The 26,425-nt window shown below is 39.2% G+C and overlaps 1 protein-coding gene across 4 annotated transcripts in view; it reads left to right on the top strand.

Moving 5' to 3' along the window:
* Fgf13 (fibroblast growth factor 13) overlaps nt 1-26,425 on the top strand; it is a 501,298-nt gene that overhangs the window by 412,103 nt on the left and 62,770 nt on the right. For 3 of the 4 annotated variants that reach the window (XM_013146953.3, XM_013146954.3, XM_063246465.1), the window contains 2 exons: nt 20,022-20,132; nt 25,005-25,108. In XM_013146953.3, coding sequence (XP_013002407.1) covers nt 20,022-20,132; nt 25,005-25,108 — 215 coding nt within the window. Of the gene's footprint in view, nt 1-17,111; nt 18,093-20,021; nt 20,133-25,004; nt 25,109-26,425 lie in introns of those variants that run through there. The other variant, XM_003464708.5, reaches the window with a different exon arrangement.

The raw sequence follows: 26,425 nt of genomic DNA, 5'->3' as shown, positions 1-26,425 counted from the left end.
TTATAGTTCAAAACTCAACATTGCCTCTGTCTGTTTAACTGGAATATGGCCTCAATCCTACAGACTCTGATATGTATTGTTCATTGACTGTCTGTTCTTTTACAAAATCATAACATGATAGAAAAAGCATTACTATTAGTTTTCAGTAGCACAAAAAAGAATTCAAAAGCAAAAATATAAAATGTCCAAGTGATAGAAAAAAAAAACCCATTGGAAGCTAAATGATCATCAAGAGTTGCAGCAATTATTATTATATATTAGCATATATAATGTGCATACATATTACATATATGTATGCACAAAGCCTGGGGCTTAAGTCAAAAATCATTGATACAGAGCTCTGAGTTTTCGGTATACAACTAGAAACCAAGGTATCTTTCTAGTAAATGATAAATCAGGGCCAAAGACCCAGAAACATACCTTTTAAGTGTAATGACAGTGTAGAAAATTGGAGCTCAATTCTGAATTTGTGATACCATGCTGAGAAATTGAAAGAAAACCTGATCTGAAACTAGTGAAATGCATAGAGTGCTGGCAAACAAGGAAAACAAAACTACAAAGATAGACTACTCTGCTATCCAGTGTTGCTATGAGACTTCTACAGAAACAGCTCTCCTGCTGAAGACCCTACTCAAAATTGCAGGGGAAGCAGAGAATCAAACCACAGTAGGACAAGTCAGAAGTGAGAGTAGATGGGACAGTATCCCAGAAATAAAGAAATAGGAAAGAGACTTTAACACATTCACAATGGGGCCCTAATTCACATGCCTCGCTGGAAGGCAGCTTATACCACTGGCGGTACATGCATGACCTTCCTATCCGATGGGATTGTCCTATGCTGCCTGGTAGGACAGTCGTGGATGTGTATCATCAGTGATTCAAGCTTGTGAGACTGTGTTAAGCTAGATATCTTCAAAATGTTCATAGGATAAAGGAAGAAATAGGACCCACAAGGTATGAACAGGACCTTGTGGGGGAAAAAAGAGACATTAGCAAAATTCAGTCATTATAAAATATATACAGTATATGTGTATATATGTAATTTTATGTCATGCAGCGTACTACCATGTGACATACAGTATGGTATGTCTGTATTCCAAAGAAATTATACAAATCAAACAATAGATCATGTTCAGCTAGAGGGGAATCAGTGAAGCATTAGGGTCTGCAAAGATGAAGAGTTGGAACCAGGAGAGGGATGTGAGGAATCCCAATAGACAGAATGAAGTCTAACATACACTTAATAAAAGTTACAGAAGAAGAATAGAGAGAAATTGAAAAAGGAATAATAGCTCAATGGATCAAATTTCCAGAACGGGAAAAACCCAGCTGAACATTTGAAACAGCACAATCAAAGCCAAACATAGTAAGAGACATGTAGTAAGAAGGAAGATTTTCTGTATGTTTCAAAACCATATTTAAATACTAATCAAGTCCTAGTTGTTTCACTGTAGTCAGTATATGGAAATATACATAAAGGAATTGCTGGGCATGCATAATAAAATCAGAGTGCATGGTGAATTAAACCATAGGGATTGTTGGTCAAGACAAATTTTATTCAAGAATCTTGGCCACTAAGGAAAAGATTGAATGATCTGGGACTATATAAACTTTTCTGATATTTATTTATTCTATATTAGTAGCATAAATATTATAGCACTTTTATGTGTATGCTCACAAAAAAAAACCACATTGATATAGTCAGTAGAATGGACTGGCAGAGGACTTTTGAATTAAGGAACCCTTTGAAGCTATTGTTTCCTTTAAACCCACTCCAGCGGTCCATTCTGTCAGTTCAAATATTAACATTTTAGGAGCTTTTTTGTGGTATAATGTTAACTGTATAAAATCCCTGTTATTACAAGCCTGTCAGGCAGTTTATAATTAAGACATATTCGTAATCATTCATTTGGCACAGATAAGAGTAGCTGATTAGCAACCTGTCTTATTGGAAGGCCAGGAACCAGAGATATGGGACACAGGAAAGGACTACTTTAAGAAACCTAAAGCTCTGGAAGACTATATACTTATATAGCTTTATAAACACAGTGGTTACCTGAGATAAGGAGCAGGCTTTATAGAAACACCTGAGGCGTGCATATTCTTTCTTTCTTTCTTTCTTTCTTTCTTTCTTTCTTTCTTTCTTTCTCTCTCCCCCTGCCTGTCTCTCTCTGTCTCTTTCTGTCTTTCTGTCTCTCTGCCTCTGTCTCTGTTTCTGTCTCTCTCTCTCTCCCTCTCTGTCTCTCTGTCTCTCTCTCTCTCTCTCTCTCTCTCTCTCTCTCTCTCTCTCTTTCTTCTTTGTGTACTGAAATGGTCCATTGTTCTTTCCCCTAACAATTCTTTATGTAATTTTTTTCTTCACAACAAATAACACTAGTATTCCAGCAGAAAAAGCAGCTACTACATTGTAGGACGAGGAAGAGGAATGTAGTGAACAGCAAGATTTTTAATGTCTTCAATATATTCAAATACTAGTCGAATCTTTATTTTCCCAACAAGAGTATTTTCCAATAGAAATAGTTAAATATACATGGAGGGATTGCTAGGATTACCTGACTTTGGAGTTATTTCTTTATAACCTTTAATTCACTTCCTAACTTCAATTTTTATCACCATTTAAAAAATTATTTAATGATGCCCATATGCAAATCTCTGGTCTCAAAGCTCACCCCAGTTATTTCAGGAGAATGGCCGACTCACTCTTGGATACAGGCCAATGTAAATTTAATTTTGATTGGCATCTTTGTAAAGGGATTACTTCTACTAAACCCTCTGTGGATGGCAGTCATAAAGTGATAACAACTACACACTTGAACATCAGCGTTGATAATACTGGCTGAATGCAGTCAGTGAGAAAGGAAAGACAGTCACAAGCACGGAAAATAAACTCAGAAATGTTCATCAGAATAGCCACACAGCACAGTTGTTTTCCCCAAATTTTCATAGTGCTTCCTGATCATACCTGTAATCAACATTTAACAGAGATGTACACTATTAGAGGGGCTTACAACATTAGAGTAACTTATTATCAGGCCATCCAATGTGTAAGGCCATTACAAAGCCCAAAATTTTCTAAGTTCGTTCAACTGAGAGGGGAAAAAAAGCATGACCTAGTGAGAATCCAGTATCAGGAGTCAAAAATATACTTACTGAAAGAGAGAAAGATTCTGCCTGAGAGAGATACAAGGAGTCTTGAGTGGTTTGCCAAAGATGCTGACTTTTCTAGGGACTTTTATACAGTAAAACTACAAAGTGAGGCGGGTCTAATGTGGGAAAACACAGGAACTCACAAGGTGAGCATGAGGTGAGAAAGAACTATGAGCAACCAATAAGATCAATTGCTCAGGTAAAATTGATTAAATCAGGGACAAATGGGGGAAGCGAGCCATGTAGCATGAGGGCCTACATAAACAGCAATGACTTCTTGTAGGGGATTGTGATAGTGACTCCTGGCTCCCTCAGGGTGATAGAGACTTATTTAGAATAACAATCCCTTATGCATATCCTTAGGAATTATGTGAGTGCATTTGATTTGACTGTTTTATTTTATTTTTAGTCTTTTTTAGACAGAGTCTCACTATGCGGTTTAGGCTGGCCTTGGGCTCACTTTGTAGCCCAGGGTGGTCTCCAATTTGCAATGATCTGCCTGCCTCAGTCTCCTGAGTGCTGGGATTACAGCAGCACACCACCAGGCCAGGCTTGATTTATCTTCTGCTTGAGGTCTGGCCCACAGTGGAAGTGTCTGTCTCCCCCACAGTTTGCATCTCATCTTCTGCACTGGCTCTTTCAAGGGCCCAGCCTTGTCTGACTGCCTATAATATTTCTGTCTAACTCAGCTACCTGTAACAATCGCTTCTGAAAAAGTAACCCAAACTGCCATGAGGAAGTAATGGGAGATGACCTATCTGGCTTCTTCAGTCCAAAGGGGTCATAGTTGTTAATCCGCAGTCAGGGATACTCTGCAGAGAGTCTATCTAAAAGCCCTTGATAGACACCAAACATTTTTTATCTTGGAGAAGGCATGTACTTTAAGTCTGGAGGAGACAAAGATGAAGAATGAAGTATGCATGGGCCAAATAATAGAATCAGTAGGATAATTATGAATACAATTAACAAACATTTCCACCCAGAAGAGCTAGAAATGGCCTTCATTAAGGAGGGTAAGGATAAGGGAATTTTAGAGTCTGGCATGTCATTGATTTGTCATCCAATATTTTGAAGAGCTATTGAGATATTAGCAAGAGGATCAGGAATGTACACAACTTTCAGTTTTTACAGTTGCACAAGTACCAAACTGTGCTGCTGTTAGAATATCTAATGCCATCTAATTTTGGAGGATGGCCTGTCTCATTAATTTTACTTCTTCAATTAAGAGAGCTTGAGACCAGCTGCATTGTCATTTAAGGTCTACTAAATACAGTTAGTTAAGGTTTTGGTATGTGTGATATAACCTTTTCTCCAGAAAAGATCTGGTAGATCTCAGGAATCTAAAAAGAAACTAGCATACTTATTGTTGGTTTTATATGCATGATGCCTTGGGTTTTGGCATCTTCTAGGCAAGAACAAATTTTAATCAAAGCATGTATAATCAAAGTATGCACACAAAGGCATGTATAATCAAATCTTAAACATTAGAGCTGACAGGTAAGTTTAGAAACTTTCTGAGGGATAGCAGTTGTAACTTACTGGCTCTTAGGTCTCTTTACTGATAGAGTCTGACATTTTGTCATAAATCCCTCTAGCTTTAGTTATAATTATCTCTAAATTGTTGATAATGTGCAAGAACCAGATTAATACATTATTTTGACCAGTGAAAAACTCTCTTAAATTTTTGTGCATGAACAATAATATGTACTGTATTTGTAAAAACCAGCCTCAGCATCATTTTGATCAGTTGGAAACCTGGATTGGAGTTGATTTTTTTAGCTATAACTAAAAGGAATGAGTGAAAAGAAAGTCATCCCAGTTACAGTTTAAGCAACATATATTTTGGTGACTGTTATTTAGGTGTGATGCCTGGAAGGAAGACCTGAGTTCAGAAGAACAAAGAGACATGTGCCACTGTCCAGGAGTAGGCTGATTTTTACCTCTCATCATGATTACTCATGGCTGCTCTGAGGAGATGACAGGTAGCGATGACAGTCTGGCCAGAGAGAGAAGACAAGTGTCTCAAGGCCCTTTAGTCTTGCTAGATAACCAGGGAGACAAATCTGAGCCCTGTGGTCTCTGTCTCAGAGTGCAGTTTCACTTCTGGTGGCAGCCTTTAGAGTCAGGGAATGGCTTGAGAGGCATCTTCTGGTAATCCCTCTTAAGGTGACCTGGATTTCCAAAATAATAGCAGTTGGGTTTAGTCCTTGAGTTCTTAGAGCCCCAAGAAACAGACATAAAGTCTGTCTCTTTTATGGCCATAAAAAGGACAGCTATCTTTTTGGTCTCTTTGTTTTCTTTCTTTTGCTTTTTTTCAGCCCTGATTATAGAATACTAAAGAGGAAAGATTTTACTAAAGTACCAAGTGAACTATCTGCAGTAAAGGTTATCTTTTGTAACTTTTTTCTAATATCTGGGGTTAACTTGGTAACAAACATGTCTTTAGGCAAAATCTGTCCTTCTATTGAATCTATGGATCTATGGACATATGTTTTATTAGTGCCTCTGATTAACAATCTAAGAAGTCAGAGGGATTTTCATCTTTCTCCTGAAAAGTATCTGACAATTTAAAATAACTAGAAGGCTTGGTTTTTGTCTTTCTTAGACCTTGAAAATGTCTGGTGGTTCAATCTCCTGTCTTGCTGTCAGGCCAGAAGGGGTCTTGGGTGGGAACTTATTGTGCTTTGATGGGAATGGATGGTCCTCCTGGCTCTTGATCTTCTGACTGTATAAAATTAACAATATCATATTCACCTCCAAATGCAATATCAGCTTGTAATGATGATTGTCTCTCACTAGAAGTCAATGTTTAAGATTAAAATTTAAGATATTTCCAGCCTAGCTTATAGCTCTGAGTAAATCCTCTGAAGACATCAGTGTACTTATCAGGGTCATCTGAAAATTTTCCTTGTTCTAGCTTAATTTGCTTTAAGTCACTGATTGAAAGAGACCTATGAATTGAGCTAGTTTAATAAGGATTATAATTATACCTTGAGCATAAATAAGAATTATCTCTTAATTTAAAGAAAGTTTGAACAGAAAGAAATTCTGACCTTTTTTTTTTCCTTTTTTAAAGTATGATTTTAGTTGTAAAAGAACATCATAATTAATAGTTCCCTCTGCATTCCCTTTTGGTTCCTGGGGGTAGGTAGGCCACACACACATGCAGAGAAATAATTCCAAAAGCATAAGGTGGTTTGGCAGTTACCCAGATCTGAAGGTAAAAGGCAACTTGTAAGCACTGAACATCTTTCAGACTTTGACAATGAGCCTCCTATGTATGCAAAAAAGAAATATTTGGGCATCCCTTTCTTATTTGTATTTGATAATGTCCTCAAGGTGGTATCCTTCAAGTTGATTATACTCCACAGAAGGTGGATGCATATGGCGAAAGTAGACAACAATATTTGGCCACCCTCAAACTGCCACTCAGTCTCATCTTCCCAGCTACTTGTGAACTTTGTTTTTATAAGCCTAATTGTGACAGTAATGTTTAAAGAAGGAAGCATAACTTTATAATAAACTATTGCTTTTTGCTTATTGTAAAAAGGTGAGTTAGCAAACTTCTCTGACTGTGCTATGAAGGAGATTCTCATTGGAGATAGATAATGACAACAAATAAACTCGAGGAACTCTACTCTGGGACTCCAGACAAATTCTCCAAGGCATTTGTGTCTTTTATCTAATTACCTAGGGAGTGTTTTCTAACAATGGGACATGGCTACGGTTTATTTAAACCTCAAAAGTTTAACATGTTTATCATCTACCAATTACATTTTACATGCTAGTAAAGGCACATCAGTCTTTATGCACATAGAAAAGGGTGACTAAAATCTTTTTCTTTTTTTTCTTCTTAGTTAATATATATGGCACAAATGCAAATCATTTCCTACTAGTTTCTTTGAAATGTAAGCAGTTGTTGCAGGATGCCTTATCCTAATTTCTGAAAGGAGATGTAGTTTAATTGCCTGAAAATTTTATGGAACATTTTTACTTTACTAGCAGTGAGACACGAATAGACAGGTAAGTGGAGATTTTCTGTGGCTGTGAGCCTGTTTCTACTGAAGAACTTTTGGGCATTTGCCAGAAGGTAGACCTGGCCACGATCTCTTAGTTGTTCTTAGTTTCTGTTGGCCCAGACAACCAGAGATCAGTCTCCAGAAAGGAATCCAGCTGTATGTCTGGTCAACATTCCTTTGGCCATTGGAATTCAACAGAGATGCCAGGGAAACTTGTCCTCTAATTTAAGAGTGGCAGCTGCTGAAGGAGTAATTAGTTACTGGCAGAGGAACTACTGTTTGCCAAAGTTCTATAAGGGATGGTTAAAAGCCTGAGAAAGATCGTTACCTAGTACTTTAGAAGTTTACACTAAAGGTTTTAAAGTCTACAACTTCTTATCAAAGGTTGGAGAGCATCCCTTAATCTAAATATGTTTGGGCCCTCTAAGTGTACTGCTTTTGGAAATAGCTCCTTCTGGTTTCACCCAGAAGTCAGTTCTTTCCACTGTCTCAGATTTAGTCAACTGAGGGAGACTTGCCCAGAACACTAATCTGATTCATGGCTTGTTACGTGTGTTCTCCTGGATGGGCAAAATTCCAGGGTCCCACCTGACCCAGAGATGGCATATATGTCCCTCATCTAAGATGACTTCTCTCTCTTCGGTGTTAAGAAATACTCATTCTCTATAGACTTAACTTAGTAGGAGGAAAGGTTGGAACAGTCTAGAGGTTTTTTTTTTTTTTCTTTCTTTCTAATTTTATATGCCTCTGAAAAGAAAAGTACAAAGTGAGGCAAAGATTAGAGGTAAAGCCAAAGAAAGAAAACTGAAGCAGAACAGGCTTGATATTTCCTCCAGAGTGCAGAGAAGGATCAGAGTCAGTCTGTTCCAGTGAAACCTGTCCTCCATTTCTTAAGGTAGCCACCAGCCTAGTGATGTTTAAAGGTGGAAAGCATCCTGTGTTTCATAGGCATATATATTTTCCAAGTCTGAGTTAGATTTTATTAAAGAAGACCCATTTTACAGAACTTTATATTAAAGTTTACTAGGGACATTCCAATGTTACTCTCTCTAGCACTATTGTCTAAATAGAGACAAGTAAGTAACACCAGTAAGTTTAATAGCTAGTTTAAGTGCAGCATGTACAAGAACAAACCCTTATAAACTTCCCATGTTTTAATGTACATGTTTTAACATATATATATATATAATTATTTTAACAAAACTATAACAGACAAAGTGTAATCAATTGTAAGCAAAGGCAAAGGCATAACAAAATTTGAAGCATAAAAATGTGATGCGTAAACGAGTCCCAATCAAGTCAATGAAACAAATGCAAACTCTCACCTCCATTCAATGATCTCAGTAGAAGACCTCCAAGTGACTTAGGGGAATGAAACTCCCAACCTACTAGATGTCCAGTATGAGTTTGAGTTCTCTAAAAGTGAACAATAAATTTTAGGAACAACAGAGGTTAAAAGCAAAATACATTTACTAAGAGAAAGAAAGCTGCTTTCTGAGAAAGAGACAGAAAAGGTCCCAAGGGCTGTGGCCCAGGAGTCAGTTTAGATCCAAATTTGAAGTTACCTACATTTCTAGCTCCTTTTCAATCTCTAACAGTCATCATTAATGAGATTTTTTTTCCCCTGAGGCTGAACACAGAGCTAGCTAGCTTTACCTTCTTTAGGACTCCTTCAACACTTTGTAGATTTGGTACCATACTTACAGTGCTTATCATGGTTTATGCTTTAGTTATTCATTTACATACATTTTCATCCACTTGAGGCCACGAACAATCACTGAAGAGGAAATATAATAGTGCTAAGCACATGAGAACTGAAATCAGAATGCATGAATTTGAATACTGATTCTACCACTTTCTACCTGACCAAACTCATTACCTTCTCTTTGCCTCAACATCTGCGTCTATAGTAAAGGAATGGGTTTATAAATCTGTTATGAGTATTGAATGTGTAAATGAGGATAATGTATTTCATATATTGTCTGGGACAGAGTTAATGCTCAGTAGTTTATAGCATTAACATCTTGACATCCTACAGGTCTTAGCTCTCTGCTTGGAAAATCATTCTTAGTAAACATTGAATGAATAAACAAATGAATGAACTAGTGAAAAAATGGCCCAGATCAAGTTTATTTAGCTTCTCTTTCCCCAGATCTCTTTTCTAAACTGGACCTTTAGGTGAGTATCCAATTCACCATTATGAAATCAGGTTCTGAAAATGTTCAGGGCTTTCACTGGTTTCAAGAGAAGTCCCTAAACAAGTTCAACCATTTGATGATACTTTCTACTGTTGATCAAAAGAAAAAAAGTGAGAGCACAGTAGTTAGAATAGAAACTAGGGAAACCTCTGATTGCAAAATGTGTAGTCCTGGGCTTCAGATGATAGAAATAAACACACTGTGTGTAATGTTTTTCTGTCTTTTGGCTGAACTCAGTCTTCCTATAGCTAAGCACAGATGGCACAAAAAAGCTTACAGTGTAGATTGCCAGTTTTCCCTATATGAAAAAAACTCAGAGAATTGAGAATGTCATACTTTAATTTCTTATCTCTGCTAAATAGTGATAGAGATAAAAGCTGGGGATTATCCTTGTGGTGTCCTTGCATTTCAAAACCCTGGATTACCTGAGACAAACAACATCCTCATATCAAACTGTTTTTTTTTTTTTGGGGGGGGTGTAGAGGTCCCAGAATGTATTAAGTAGTGATATATAGTCATTTAATTTTAGTGAGAAAGTTAGCTTGTTTGTAATCTACTGTCAGAAGTTACAGTGTTATGAACTATGCATAATTAATATCCATTCTTATTACACAACTCCCTTGGTAAGGAGAGAAAAACAGTTAAATTGAGTTGGGCATAATGGTGCATGCCTGTAATTCCAGCACTCGGGAGGCTGAGACAGGAGGATTCTCATAAATTGAAGGCCAGCCTGGATTACATAGTGAGTTCAAACACAGTATGAACTGCACAGTGAAAACCTATCTCAAAACAAACAAAAATCTAAACTGAAATCACACCATATTCCATCTTTTTCAGTTACTTAAGCCAAGAAATAGCCATATCCAGGACCACTGGTCAACAGTTCACATTCTAGACCCAGTGCTAAGGAGGAGAGAAGTAGTAGTTAATCTCCTGGCCTTGTAAACATGAATGGCATTGGCTAAGAATGCTTAGTTTAAATACTGACATTGTCACCTCTGCAACTGCAAGGAAACTATAGAAATATTACTTATTGTCCTCAGACCTGCTTTTCTCACCTCTAAAATGGCAAGGATGATAATACTTACTTTATGAGTTGTTATATTAAAGCAAATATTTTAAAAGTTACTTGCCCAATTATCATCTTGGTATTTGTTATAGTCAGGATCACTACTGGAAACCCCAGTTTTGGTGAAATAAAAAGGTAAAGCAAAGTGGAGAGTTTTAAAACCATATTGCAGGGATGGTAAGCGTTCTAGATCTTTCAATGGTAACAAACACCCCACTGTGTCATGCATGCCAGAGGTGTGCCATCGCAGAACTAGGGTATCTGCACAGCTCTCAAGTAGGCAGTGGATCTGCCCTCATCCCATCTTTAGAGTCTAAAGAATATGTTCTCCAAATTCAGCAGGTTCATCCTGCCCAAATCGTGGCCAGGTCTCCGAAAAGAGAAGTGTTTAGATTCTTAATCCTGAAGAAACATTGAAGTATTCTCCCATTACTTTTCTGCCCCCTTAACAAATCAAAATTCTTAATAGGAAATTAGTAGCAATAATGCCACTGGCAAGTAGAAAATCAATCCAGTGTTCCTCCTGCTGCTTTTGAGTCCTGCCCTGTATGTTCATTTGCAAAACACTGCGTTCCTCTCTTCAAATTCTGATTTAAGGTCACCTTCTTCCAGTAACCTTATTTCCTGTAACAATTTAGATCTAGAAAAATGAGATTGTCTGTTTTTTGCCTCTAATCCTCCATGATTTTTTCCCTAGCTTTTCATTTAGATTACTTAGTTTGCTGGGCAAGAAATGAACCCAGTGTTACAGATGTTTTGCCTCTGAGTCTCACAGTTTTAGTCTTCAAAAACTGTTTCATAATAGAGACAACTCATTTATATTTGTTAGCCACCAGTCAGAACATAAAATAACAACTGTTCCTTCAAGACCTTCAAAAATTATTGAATAAAATTGAATTGAACTAATTTAGAGAACCTGATGCTCTTGTTATGGATATTCTGTCACCAGTGAACTAACCTATTTTGTTAGCAACATATCTATTGTATCTACAAAGTGTTTTGCACCGGTTGGATAGAAGAAAAAGAGTGTGATTTCCTTGACCCACCATGATCCAAGTTCATGCAGTATTATCTTCCAAGAGCAAAGGCACTCAGTATCTCCATGCTCCATTAAGCTTTGTCATAATGGTACTGCTTTACATTTCCCAATGTTCTGTGACCCCTTCTAGGTAGCAGGTCATCCAAATGTTATAGTTTTACGATAGAATCGGTCTTGAGGCAAATCAACCCACATACCCACCTAGATGGATAAAGTTTCTGTTATATTCAGAGAAGCTTCTACAGAGGCAAACCAGCAATAAATTATGCTACCCAACTATCTTTACTGAAAAGGATGTTTTCCTCCTACAAAATGTAAATCTCCCATATATTGAAGCTTAAGATCACTTCCTTGTGTTCTCTCCTTATGATTAAGAAAGAAATCTCCATCCTAGCAACTTGCTGTTTCTCTTTTGGTTTTCTTGATTAAATGATCAGGGAGGTAATCAGAACACTTGGTGTTGCAGTTGACATGACTAATTAAAGGTTGAAGTTCATATATGTGATTAATACTACCAGGGTGTTTTATGGCTTTAATGTTCATAAATTATGAGTTTAATGTTCATAAATTTAATTTTCATACATTATAAAAGTTGTATGTGGGTTACAGGATTTTTCTTCTTAAGGATCAGGATTAATCAATGTTTTTGCAATGGATTTTAAATATTAATCAGAGGTGGCTTTGATGCATTCTGTAGCTTAACTATTCACAATAATCTCAGGAAAGGAACATAATAAAGACCAAACTACTATCCTAGGACAATGCAAGCCAAGGGTTACACGGTTTTGCGTGCTGACTGAAAGTGAAAAGACCCAATGAATTTCCAAAAAATTGACTCTTTAAGCCTTTATTTCTAAAGATCTCCCCCAAACTCTGACTAGCAGAGACTCTTTACCAGCTAATAAGCATGCCAGGTTATATTACAAAATACAATAGTCAATCTTTCTGTCCCTGAAATTCCCCTGTGACATTGACAGGATTGCCTTAAGTTGCATTTTTCCTCTTCCTGCTTGGGGTTAAGTGGCAAGAGCCTATTTTAATAGTTTTTCCCTAATCTCCTCACTTGTATTTCTATCCAGTTGTTTCTCTGGGCATTTGGACATAATTAGACCACAGAGGTGCTACTTGGTGCTTCATCTGGGAAAAATACTCCCCCTGCTGCCTTACTCATGAATGGGGAGGTCTCAGTGTTGCTTGACCCTGATGCACTTGAAGGTGCCCCCCTTGCTTCCCTTTGAGCTCATCATCAGTCCTTGACCTGGTAAAGGGCCACTCAGAGGCTTTGATGAACTGTTAGTAGAGATGGAGCACAAACTGGCAAGTGGCTCTAATTATGTTTATCTTCTCGAAGGAAGAGTGTTTGAAATCTCTCATTTTCAGAGTTTCAGAAAGACAGCCAATTCCTTCCCGCTCAAAAGGTACTGAGACTGCTCCTGATTAGGCTGTCTGAATGCTCTCGCTTTTCCTCATCACAGTCACATCTGTTTGGGTTTCTGTCTCTCTCCCGGAGATGCCTCTTGAGAGCAGGTCCTCTCAGCTTCTTACAGCTCATCTGAGGCCTGCCAAAAGAGATCCGCAGAGAAAGATCAGCATTCTATGCTCTGATAACTCACATAACCCTTTGAAAAGAATGCGAAAACTTGGTTCTCAAGTGAACCCTCCAGAAATGGAGGCAAAGGGACTTCTGTAGTTTTCTTTGGAATTTATTTTATACTTTATATTCTGGTGGGGTGGGAAAGGAATAGTGACATGAGAAGTATAAGGAGAGGAAGACAAGGAGGTAGAAGGAACAGGATTGTATACAAAATAATCAGAGACTCCCAGATTCAAAAGGTCTCCAAGGAATAGCTCATCTAGATGTTTTCAAACATTTTTAGTAGTGCAACCTTTTTTATTTGTATTAGAAATCATACAATGAGCCGCAGTACATAGATGTAAGTAAAAGTGTTATAGTTGAAACATTTGTGATTGAACTTATATCATGCCAAGTGCTTTCAGGGTGCTGCAGAATACAATTTGAAAGCCTTCAGTACTTTCTAAGCATTACATTAAAAGTGGAAAAACAGACCACTACAGAAGGAATAACATACCCAAGGTGACACAGTCCCTTAGTGGCTTAGATATGATTAAAACATACACTTTCTGCCAGCTAGAACTCTTTGGGCATGTGTGGAATGGGAAAAATAACTAAGAATGCATTCTTTCATAACATAGTCAAGGAGTGATTTTGGTAGGCATTGTAAAGGGGAAAAGAGGTCTAGGAGGAACATAGGAGAGTAGACCTACTAAGCCTAGAGGAATAGAAATCACAGAGGTTAAGCAAAGCATTGAAATTCTAGGAACCTGGAGGAAATTAAGAAATTCCATAGCAGTATTGCTATGAATAGCACAAGACAGGAGAGAAAGGGTTTTGGAAATAGGTGTCAAAAGAGCTTTCTTTATTCTTCCTTTCACTAAAATACGATTCTATTCTATTGTTTTTCTGAGAAGGCAATAGGATAGAAACAAAAGTATATGCTTCTCCAGGATAGAGTGCAATTCTGTCCTTCATTATGCCTTCATGTGACGGACAGAAACTGGCACAATTCCCCTTCAAGGATCTGAGAGTGATACTCACAATCTTGTTTGGAGTTGCTAAGTTATCTGGGAAGTAGACATGAGAGTTCGGAAAGCGTGAAAATATGTGCCTTTCTAATGGTTAAACTTGGTTGGATAATATGATTTGGATAGACTCATGTTCAAATCTCTTACTTCATATTCTGCCCTGGACTGAATTTACCCTGTAGTCACAGGCCTCTGTGGAGCTCTTTTAGTAGAAGACAGAGGGCAGTGCATATGGTTCATAGGCAAAGAGATCAAGAAAGTTAGAGGGTCTTTCTTTAGTTTCATCAACAGTATGCCATATATTTTCCTGTCCATGGAAATAGAAGAACAGGAGGGGGATAAAAAAAAGCACAAATACCTTTTGAGGGCTGACAAGGGACATGTCTGGTAACCCCTATATTCTTCTTTTTTTCAACATCATAAAAATTCATTGGGGAAAAGCTGATCAGTGGTTATGAAGTTGCTGTTAGTTGGAGGCAAGCAGCCCTGATGTACTGTGGCATAGTGGGGTCACTACGGGTAATGATAGTAACTAAGTAACTTAATAGTAACTTTAAGAAAGCTAAGAGTTCACATGTGCACAATAAAGAAATGCTAAACGTTTGAGGAGTTATATTTAACCTGACTCAAACATTATATAATGTACCCATGCACTGAAACATCATGTGATACCCTGTTGATGTGTATTATTTGCATGCTTTTTTGTATAAGTTAAAAATAAAACATAACCAGGGAGAGGTTTGCAGTAACAAAGGCATCTACAAACACATGTGGAATCAAAATGCCAGCTTGGCCCACTGGTTGGTTACAGGAGCTTGTGTCATGGACTACTTTCTGTAGGTAGGGGTTGGGACTTGATATGATGTATTAACATACTGGTTTGCAACTTTGTAATGATAAGTATCCCTGTCCTGATTATTCCCCACATATTGTCTTGGGCTGTTTACCTATAATATCTAGCTTCAAATGGCCATACCAGTAATTCTCTATGGTATCTGAAAATACCATATGGCTGGTGTTTGAAAGAGCATGTGGTGAGAGTTCTCCCAGAAGGGAAGCAGAGAAAAAAGGAATATGAGAGAGCCCTCTTCATTTTCTCAATACCATCTTCTTGTTTCCAAATTCTTTCCCTTGCCTTGATAAGAACTTCATCCTTTGGCTTGTTGGAGGAAGTAGGAGGACTTCTCTGTTTCAGGAGCCTGAGAGAGAAACAAGGGTAAGAAAACCAGAGCCTTTGGTGCTCAGCAGACAGTGAAAATAGGCAGAGTGAGCAAGGATCTCTTAACTCTCCATCCACACCCCAAACATCTGACACTGGTCAAAGCTTCTGATTCCTCTTTTGGTGGGATTATTCTCCTACCTGGTTCCTGGAATTTAACCAATTAGGGCTTACATTCTGAGCCAGGAAACCTCTGCTACCCTTCAGAATCAATATAAATCAGCCATTCATCAATTGTCTTGAGCACGTTTTTACTAAGCATAAACTATGTGACAAGATCTGTGCCAGGACGGAAATATAGTGGTGAATAAGACACAGTCCCGACTGTCTAGGCATTCAAGTTCCAATGGGAAGAGACCAGGGGATTTACAGTCTGATGCATTATTTTCTTTTGGGAAGGCCAAAAGCATGAAATTTCACAGCCCACTCCTGCAGCTTGCACTCCAGCCCCCCTTGTAGTAGATGCACAGTGCGGTGCAGGAGACATTGCAAGACTGGTGGGGAGGGAGTGGAAGGAAGGAGTAGCAGCATAAATGAACCCTGAAGCCAGAAAAATCTACAGGAGGCTCAGGTGATTCAGTTCTGATGGCTAAGGAGCCTGATACTTTCCCTGTTGATAGATTTTCCAGGTTTCTGAATCTGAGCTTGTTGAGAGGTCAGGCAAGAAAAGAGAGTTTCTGTCTAAGGCTAAGCTGTGTATTTGGTTTTCTATCTACATCACTTATGGAAAAAAATCTGCAAAGGAGGAGGAGGAGAAGGAGGAGGAGCCCAGTAAAGAGATTGTAGGACTGTAGTGGAAACTCTGAGATAGAGCAGCCCTACTATTTGCACATCCTTGTTTGGCCTCAGAGAATGAAGTAACTCAGGGCTTGTGGAGTTTGTGTTAGTAGTCCTGGTTTCAGTCCTAGGGTGGGGACATCAAAACAGTGGCATGTCTGAAGTAGAATGTGGATGTCAATGGGTCAGTCCCCCTTTACTGCATTCTTGGCCCCCAAACCCATTCTTTCTTCTTCCCTTGTTTACAGTATAAAACAGGAAGTAAGAGAACTTGGGAATTGAGTGAAGCCTGCAAGAAGCCAGACTCAATTCCTGAATTGCTAGGAGAGAGGCTGCCTGAGTTTTGAGGAGCAGGGAAAAAAACAAAAAGACTTTGGGAGAGTTGGAGGCATGCCCCAGGTTAAATAGATTTCACTGTGTCTTCCCAAGTACTGCCAGTGGCTCATGGCCTAAGTTCTTTGAACCCCAAACTCAAATGGACTGGTTAAGGGGAACAGAAGAAAAACGGGGTTCTGACCGCACGACTTGGCACGGAATGAAAAGTCAGCAGAAACCACTGGGTGGCAGCGTGGTGTGCGGGCGCAGCTCTGCAGTGCCTTCTGCTGCCTCTGTCGCGGGGGTTGAGCCCGTCTGGGAGTCCTGGCCTCCACTCCTGAAAGGCTACAAGTGTCGCCAAGCAAAATACCTCTGCGCAGGTGGGGGCGGGGTGTTCAAAAGCCTGAGCCTGGGGCCCCGGTCAGCGAACTTTCCGGGGGATCTCCAGCCTAGGCTCCACCCAGGCAGCTAAGAGTCAAACACTAAGGGAACACCCCTCCCTGCTCCGCCCTCTTCCCCCCTCCCCAGCGCTTCCGCTGAGCAAAGCCCCGCTCCTTCAATCCAACTAGTTCATCCCGCTGCCGCCTCCATTGCCTTCTCCTCCCTAAGCTGCTTTCTGGCAAAGAAAGAGAGAAGGGTTTGGGCGATGGGGCAATGCCTAAACCCCTACAGGTGTTAGCTCCTTTCCGGCCGGGGACTCGGGGGTGGGGCTGCGGGGGGCGGCCCGCGGCAGGGAGCCAGCACGCTCGGCTCCAGGAGAGGAGGAGGGGCCGCCGAGGGAGGGGGCCGCGGGGAGGCCGTCGCGCTCTTCCGGAGGGTGCCTGCAGCGACCGGATTCCAGTGCTGCGACTGTGCCGCACCCAGAGCAGCAGCAGCGGCGACGATGAGAGGCCATTACCTGTTTGATCCCTGCCGGAAGGCCGGCACGGGCCAACTTTTCCTGATCGTCAAGCCAAGAAGTTGCAAGGACTAGTGGAAGACTCGGAGGGGCCAGGGCGAGGGCGCGCTCCCCCGCGCGCTTCCCCCTCCCTCCTCCCTCCTGCCGCCCGCGCTCCCGGCCTCTCTCCCGCCCGCGCACTCTCCCTCCGCCCGCCTCCCTGCTCTGGCCCCCTCCACGCGGCACAGGGTGGGGGGTGCGGCGAAACTCCGACCCAAGCCACTTGGACTTGCACAGTGTCCTCGGGGCTCTGGGGCCGAGAGCACGCAGTCGTGCAGCTCTGCCTTCGCCTGCCTGTCTCGCCCGCGATCCGGCCCGGGGCTGTGGCGTCGGCTCAGACCCAGGCAGCCAGCAGCCCGCGCAGGAGCCGGACCACCGTCAGAGGAGCTCGGAAGGCATGCAAAGCCCCCTCCTCTGCTGAAGCCCGAGTGCGAAGACGCCCGGGCTAACGCAGGCTAAAGAGACCAAGGCGACCAAGGCGCGAGACAGCGAGAGAGCAGCGGAGAAGCAGAAGGAGGAGGAGGAGGAGGCGAACCCAGAGAGGGGCAGCAGAAGAAGTGGTGGTGGTGGGCGTCGTGGCCATGGCGGCGGCAATCGCCAGCTCGCTGATCCGTCAGAAGAGACAAGCCCGCGAGCGCGAGAAATCCAACGCCTGCAAGTGTGTCAGCAGCCCCAGCAAAGGCAAGACCAGCTGCGACAAAAACAAGTTAAACGTCTTTTCCCGGGTCAAACTCTTTGGTTCCAAGAAAAGGCGCAGAAGGAGACCAGGTCGGAAGGGGCTTTAGCTTTTTTTCTATTTTTTTGGTTGTACTTTGTGACTCTGGAGGGGGTTGGGGGCGGGAATGCAAGCCTAGGTAAGTTTGTAGCCCATCCTGTGCGGATGAGGCCACCTAGGCAGTGTGCGTGTGTGGGAATGCGATTGCTTTCTAGCCTCCTTCATAGCAGTAACAGGCTTGCTGCATTGGCACTGCCCTGGGACAGGCGCAGAGCCTGGGGGCATACCCTCCCCAGGAGGCGCGCCCGCAGCTTCAGATATGTTACCGCGTGTATCAGTGTGTGTGTTCCGGGTGGGCTCTGGGAAGGCGTGACCGAGGCATGATAGCTTGTGTAGCGTGTGGCATGGGAACTGCAGGAGCAAGCAGACACCACTCCCCCCTCCCCCAGGAAAACCCCGGGAATCCCTCTCTTTCCTTTATCGCTGCCTATCAGACCCTTCCTCTGCGGTTTTCACCCCAGAGATGTGGGCTTCTGCTCTCTAGGCATTCCGTTTCTTTGAATACCTTACTTTTAAGCTTTTGGGGACAGACTTGACTTGTGATGCAGCTTTGAAATGTTAGCTGCGGGGACGTGGATTTCTAGAACCTTGCAGCAGAAGAGCTCAGTGAACTGGTTAGATTAGTAAAATTGTAGTCACCTGGTATGGAAATGCAAGGTTGAAAAGGGAACTTAAACTCAAAGCTAGATTGTGGGTTCTTTTGAACCATTTCAGTGATTAGAGTAGCAGGATATTCCGGTGATGGCAAATTCAGACAGCTATAGCCGTCAGGTTGCGTCAAGGCAGACCTTGGGGGTAAATAGGCAGCTTATTTACCATCCTTAACCAAATGAATCTTTTGCGCTATTTGTTACCTTTTACCAGATAGATACTACAACAAATCTGATTTTCTCATCAGTCTATTCACTACGTATGTGTTCTGCACATCCTGGAATGGAAAAGCAGGCATAGGTTTACTGTTGGTACAAAGTTTGTAATGCATTAGCTGTATATAGGCTTGTTTTTAAAAAAGGCTTCAGCAGTTGCCAAGCATGATTATGTGGCTGGAATAATCACATAAGTATTATTTCAGTGCAGGTGTCTGTATTTAATAAAAGCAATTTTGGATAGCATGGCTGTTATGAGTAAATTAGATGCTTGATTAATCTACGGTGATTCATAATTGAAGATAATTTTAATTAAGAACCTATGTTTTAGGTAATCATATTTTAATACTAAATTTGAAAATAAGTATGAACTAATTTTCTTTCCTCCCCATCAACAAAAACCCTGCCTTTTTTCAAATCTGTTTTCCATAAGAATAATTAATACTAGGATAGACTGTGGTGATGGTTGTTTACCTTTTATCTCCCCCCACCTTTTTTTGTATAAGAGCCTCAGTTTTCTAAGTACAGATACTTCGATGAGGTCTCAGGTTATTTATGCCTTTTCACCTTCTTGGAATGGGGGATTTACTCCTTCCAGGTGTGGTAAGTGTGAAGGAAATAGTTGCTAGTGGGTTTTTGACCCTTTAATGGCAAATAGCACTAAATGATCCTTGTATTTTTCCTTTTCCTACCTCATGAAAAGTGGCACATTGTTAAAAAGGCAGACCATGCGGTTTGCCAACCCATTTGGAATGTTCAATGAGATAGAGTCCCACTCTAAGCTAAAGGACAAGCTGTCAGAATCTGGCTGAGACAGAAGCCTTGGGGCTTTTACCAATGTTATGAGGTGGAAATGAAATGTTTCTTCCCTTGTTTGGAGATTTCTTCTGAAACTTGGAGTTTGTCTACTGGTTTTCTCTCAGAGGAATTTTTAAAATGGTTGTTTGTAACTTTTTCCACTAAAATTTGTAAACGAAATTCGAATTCAAAATTCTGAGTCTTGTCAGCTTCATATGTGCAATGTGTCAACTGATCCAACCCATTTTCTCTTTGCAGAGCCTCAGCTTAAGGGGATAGTTACCAAACTATACAGCCGACAAGGCTTCCACCTGCAGCTGCAGGCAGATGGAACCATTGATGGTACCAAAGATGAGGACAGCACCTATAGTAAGTGACTGCTGAATAAATAGTATATACCAGCATGTTGTTGACTTTGTGTTCTTCTTATTTACCTTTAAGTAAACAACTTCCAATACACCCTGAAGGCAAAATATGGTCACACCACATAACACTGTTTGCACAGGTTCATGGACAGGAAGTTGAACACGAAATATCTATAATAGTGAACTAGAGCAAATAATGTTGACACCATCTGAGGAATGATCCAAATGTCATCTCCATGGCAATCTAGATAGATTTATGACTGTCCTTTGGATTTTATTACTTTTTTCCCACAGAAAATTTACTCACCCACACACTGATCTCAAAATAGCGTATTATCTGTACCCTTAAGGACCAGTCTCATCCCGAGAGACATGAGTGCTTTTTACTAGATTTCATCATTACAAGCTTCTGCTAGCCCCCCACACACTGATAAGTCTGCATCTAATTGGAAATTTAATGTTGAGATATGTTTCACAGATGGGTAAAAGGGTTTCCTTTAGTACTTTATTTTTAACCATAGTTTAAGTCAAGTCTAAATCAGAGACCCTACTGGTAAGGCCAAAAAAAAAAAAAAAAAAACAAGTAGAATGTTATACCAGTTTTCATTCTACTTGTTGAAGACAGGTAATTTCAAGGTGTTACATAACCTTTGATTATATGTGCTTTATATGAAATAATAAAAACAAACTGAAATAGTGCAGCCTTCTCCTCAATGATAATTGGATTTTTTTGCAACTTACAGATTTTTGAAGACCTATGAAATATTCCGTAGGCTATATGTTTTAGTTCTCACAATACATTCCCTGATTGCTCTCGTTTCTGTTGAATTTCCCTAAGACTGATGATTCTCAGACCAATTCCCCCTGTCAACTGAGAAAACAGCCAAGGAAAATAGATCTGACTGCTAAGAAGTATGCTACAGCCTTTTTAGCCCTACAAGGCATAGATAGTAGCCATAGAACAAGAGCCCCAGTGTTAAGAATTAAAACGTTTCATACCTTTAATGGAAGCTCCCTGGGCTGATAGCCAACTTATGACCTCAAGAAGTCTTTAACTACCTATGGAAAAAGATGTCTTTGGTTCCTAGGAAAAGAATCTCCATACTAAATGGTGCATCCCTGTTTCTTAAAATGTGATTTTACTGTTGTGACATGAAGGTTTTAAGATTTGCATCGTAGTTGTTCTTTTATGCATCATTTTTATTTAAATAATTAGCCAAGGAAAGTGTAATTAAATAGTATGCATTGGTGCATAATGATTGATAATAAAATATTTTCAAAAATTATATGTATAAATGCTGTTTGGAGAAATCATAAAGGAATTTAAACTGCTCTTAACTTTCCAAAGTGCCTCAGGAAAATGGGGTCTGTTGACATTTTAAAGGAAGCTCATGATTAGCTACCAATAACCTCATCTAGTCAGTACCCCCCACCCCAATCTATTTGTAATGTTTTTTCCAAATCTAGTCAGAGAGAAAACATTTTGGATCTAGTATTCACATGTGTTTCTTCAAAAGTAAAAATGACTAAAAAGTATATGCTGTGTTTCATGAATAAGTATATACCAAACTTATCACAATCATACTTATCATTTTGGGAGATATTTCCTTCTCTGTTACACATACATACACACACTTCATGGCTATATTTCTTATTAAGAATCTTTAAATCATGCAGTAGGTTTTACCCTTGCATTCCTGCATATGCATACCTTCTGCCTTTTGTTGCCTTGTAACTCTGACTGATACGCATGGCATTTCTATATATTAATGATATTGAAGTCCCTTAAAGAATGTAGTCTGATAACAAGAATCCATGTTTAGACAGATGAAAGCAGCAAAGTAAGTTAACGAAAGGTAAGTATTACCATACGATGATGCACAAACATGCAAAGAATCTCAAAAGGGATAGCAAGTCAGTGGCACTTGACTCTAGCTTTGGTATCAAGAGTGCCCAGAAACTATGAGATTAGGATAGTTTTCCCATTGAGGATGTCATGGGATGTACACAATCATGAAACAAATTTTTAATGACTAAGCTGACCCATTACAATTGAAGTCTAGCTATCCAAATTTGTTCTCTATTCATCTAAAGTCAAGTAAATTTCTTGGCATTAACTTTTTATTAGGATGTTTGCAGTACATAATGATTACAGACGTGGGAAGTTGGTACATTCACATAATGCATCTGAATTGTATATTTCCTCTCTTTTTTTGGTTTTCATCCCTTACCCCTTCCTTTCCTTTGCTCCTTCCAGTGAGTGGAACAGGAACATACATTTATTTCTAACCATAATCACATGTGTTATAGTTTCTCAGCATATATTCCTGCTGATACACTTAGTAATTTGTATCTTTTTCATGATTTTCTCATTGAGTTCAATTGGTACTACGTTATTTTCATTCCAAGATAATGCGAAAACAAATCATTTACCTAGACATTTCTGAAAAGTATGTTTAATAGTAAAGCATTTAAGCCTATTTTATGTAGATTATTACATGGTAAATGTCAGCTTAATGAAATTTCCTTGTGATCAAATCAGTCATTGTAAATTCTGAAGTCACCCGAAAAGACAAAGAATAGACATTTCATGGCTAAAGTTTTATTATATTTGCCTTGGGTGCAAATCAAGCACCAAAAATAATATCTTAAATCTATGAAGAAGTTTTGGATAAAGCAAGGCATCTAAGAAGAGGGTGACTTTGCCCCAGCTTATTCCTAATGTAATTCCTTTGTATTTTGTCTGGAAAGACTGTTTCTCTAAATAGATTTAAAGCCATTCTAGTTTATGAGCTATTATAAATGTCTAAAAACAATGGGATGGTATAAGCTGCTACTCTGGTTTTTACTCTAAATTTCCAGTGTTTTATTATAGTGTTATTTTTTTTTTGTTTCTATCATTTTCATTTTTGAATAAACCTTTTTTAGAAATGTGTATTACATAGTGAAAAAATACATGTTGAATTATGTGCTTAATACCACTATTCTGGAATAGGTAATTCAAAGCATGGGTTGTTGATGTTCTTTTCTTTTTCCTACCATTGCTTGATATTTGAAATTTAAGCATTTTAAAGCTCCTTTAAATCCTAATCAGGGAGTGGTTGGGGAATAAGACAAAAATGAACCTGTATCTTCCACCCATCTGCTGTTACAAGCTACATTAAAAGAACTAAAACAAAGTATAGAATGTTGTAAAATTGAGGTAGTAGAAATAATTCTGAATTTTATTTCTTTTTCTCCATCACCCTTTACAATGGCCATAATAGATTTCACACATATCTTTTCATTATCAGTGTCAAGAATATGTAGTGATACGGCATTTCAACCAGAGTCGTGGGCAGTTTGATTTGCTGTTTTTTTACCTCAAAAATTTTTAATGATGGGCTTTTCCGTAATGGACTTGTGATCTATAACTTCCCAAAAATATATTGCCATATATTTCCATTGCAGTTCACTATCAGCCTACAAATAACTGTTAAGTACTATCTGTGAGTAAGGGGTCAGCAGAAAGATGTGACATATACATGACATGCTCAAAAGATACCAGACTCCTTGCCTGTGCATTGCATTGTCAATTATAGCATGAAATCTCAGCTTGCGATCTGTGCAATTACTTTCCTTTACCTCATATAACAGAAAAGGACTGCTTTTAATATGATGGATATTGAATGAAGTGCCATTGGTGGCATGTGCTAAGAACACTTGTATTTTAAACTGTACAATATGTTCCAGCTCCTGTTTGGTAACACCCTGGTTTTAAGGGAAAGATACATTTCAGGCTCAGCAAGAAATGCTTAGTTCCGCATTAATATTTTTCATCTGTATTACTGCATCTACCACTGCATATTCTATATGCAGAGATAAGTGATCCCAGAAGAAATAAACTATTCTTATACACGGGATGACTCCTTTAAATTTCACTGAAATACCACACCAATACATGATCTTCGAAAAACTTACAAAACAAGGAAAAAATCATCAACACTGGTCGATGACTCTTGAGAGAAAGGTGCCCAGGCTATTTTCAAAAAATGTGTGTGGCAAGCACTATGGTTTAAAAATGTACTGTTTTATTTTTATTCACTGTGTGGGAGGGAGTAGACAGCTGGTAGTAGGAGGGCACCCACTGGTTGTCTCCAGTGAGTGGTGTGTGGTTGTCAGCCGAGCTTGGGTGTAAGTTTCAGAGTCAGACCTTCAAATGCAGAAATGAAGGCCTGATTGAAACAAGTCGGCTGCCTACTTGCAACCAGTTTGCAGGAAAGATGCATTAAATTGCATCACTTTTATTTATTACTTTTCATTCCACTTTTGCTCTTGGAGACTAAAAATTAGGGAAAATATTAGAAACATAGGACTATAAAATGTGACTTTTTGCAAGGCCTGGATTTATTGTTGAGGTTTTGCGTTAGAAATGATTCAGAGAAATCAGATAGGGGCATTAGATTATTGTCTGTCCTAAGAATCTCTCCCCTGCTGGTCTTAACTGTGCCTGTGAGAATTTGAGCAACTATTTAGGGGCACAGTTCAAACTTTAGTTTGTAGAAGTTGACATTGTTTAATGTACAAACCAATTCCTGCAAGTTGACCTCCCAAGAAGCATGAAGATTTCTCACCTCTAATGCTAAAAAGCGATCGAATTGGGACCCCAAGTCTTCCATTTCCCCCATTGTTCGTGAATATGTAGTCACAGGCTTGCTAAAGAAACAGCAAGCATGAATCAAGTAGAAAGAGGCTTTCTCTGAAGGTGTCTAAATATATACCTGTTTGTTCTTACCAAGTGCTTACTACTTTTGGAGAACCAGTAGACCTGCTGAAAACATTGAAAAGTGTAAGATTTAGAATTGTAACATTGTTTTCACATTCTTTTAACTTTCAGCTCTGTTTAACCTCATCCCGGTGGGTCTTCGAGTGGTGGCTATTCAAGGAGTTCAAACCAAGCTGTATTTGGCCATGAACAGTGAGGGATATTTGTACACCTCGGTAAGTCTTTTATGTGCATGTTTTGACTTTTCTGGTTTTTATTCGATATGAAAGCAAATATGCTATATATGTGTTATCAGTGCAAATTTCTGTGGTGAGAGGAAGACTGTTCTTGATAGAAACGTATCAATGGGAAAGACAAGTTAGGTTCTTGTGAAAACTTAATAAGTTGCTGTCATTTGAAGCTAGCCTGTTTAGTACAAAAATCAAAATTCACTGCAAAGTTTATATATAGCATTATTTGGGTTATTTTATTGAATAAAATGGTCTGGCTTGCTAAAGCCATTTATTAACCCAGACATGTCTTCATCTATGCTTATGTTAAAGAAATCAATGAGACTTTTCCTTCAGATCAATGCTATGACACAAAGGCTAGTGCTATAAGCCTTTCTACACTTTCCTTTACCTTTTCAGCTAGCAGCAAGGATGTCTGCCTTATGTATTTTAAATTATTAGAGGAATTAACATTTGTCTTTGTCAATATTTGTGCATGGAGTCTTCAAAGTCCTAACTTACAGGTATTGTAAAATCAATTCTTTAAAACTTTTCGGGCAATTATGGTTCAACTTCTTATATACAGATTGCCTTTTTCTTACAAGTTTGCAGTGAAGAGAAAAATGAAACTTCTTTCAAGTGAATTTGTAAACGATGTTGCCTATAATTCAGTAAATAACATGGGCCCAAAGTAAACTTGTAAAAACGTTTGGCATTAAAATATAAGCAAATATGATATAGTACCAGAATCAGGATTTCATTACTATGAGATCTAATTTTGGATTGCAGGAAGCCATTTAATACATGGATACTTTTTAGACTTTAGTATGAATTGTTGCATTTGAGGAGGATAGGGCATTTAAATGGAGAGAATTGTTTATCAAACTTTCTACTAGCTAGCCTTAAAGGATTTTATTATTATGTCTATAAAAATATATGCCACAAACTGCAAGTTAAATACTTACCTATAATAACTCTTGCTTTCTCTTACTCCCTGAATTTACTTCAAAGCCAGATGTACAGACTGACTCTTGGCAGATGTAGAAACCATGTTAATCCTGTTTACTAGAATCCAGAGGAGAAAGGAGCAAGAGAATAGTAAGACCACACCAGGTCCATTCATTTGTTAAATCATGTAGTCTATTTTATGTTATGGAAAAAGTTTATGATCAAAAGATAAGCATTAGCATGCACATCAAACCCTGGAAATGATCATTTAAATCATCTCATTGCTTAATAGTTGTTTTTTTTTTAACTGAATGAAAGTTTTGAGTTTATTACAAACGTCATGAAATTTATCACTGTATTAATATAGTGCTGTTA

This window comes from Cavia porcellus, unplaced genomic scaffold (genome assembly GCF_034190915.1).
Source record: "Cavia porcellus strain 051 isolate PalLab524CR breed Dunkin Hartley unplaced genomic scaffold, mCavPor4.1 scaffold_3, whole genome shotgun sequence".
Lineage (NCBI taxonomy): Eukaryota > Metazoa > Chordata > Mammalia > Rodentia > Caviidae > Cavia > Cavia porcellus.
This window is presented reverse-complemented; position numbering and strand designations above follow the sequence as displayed.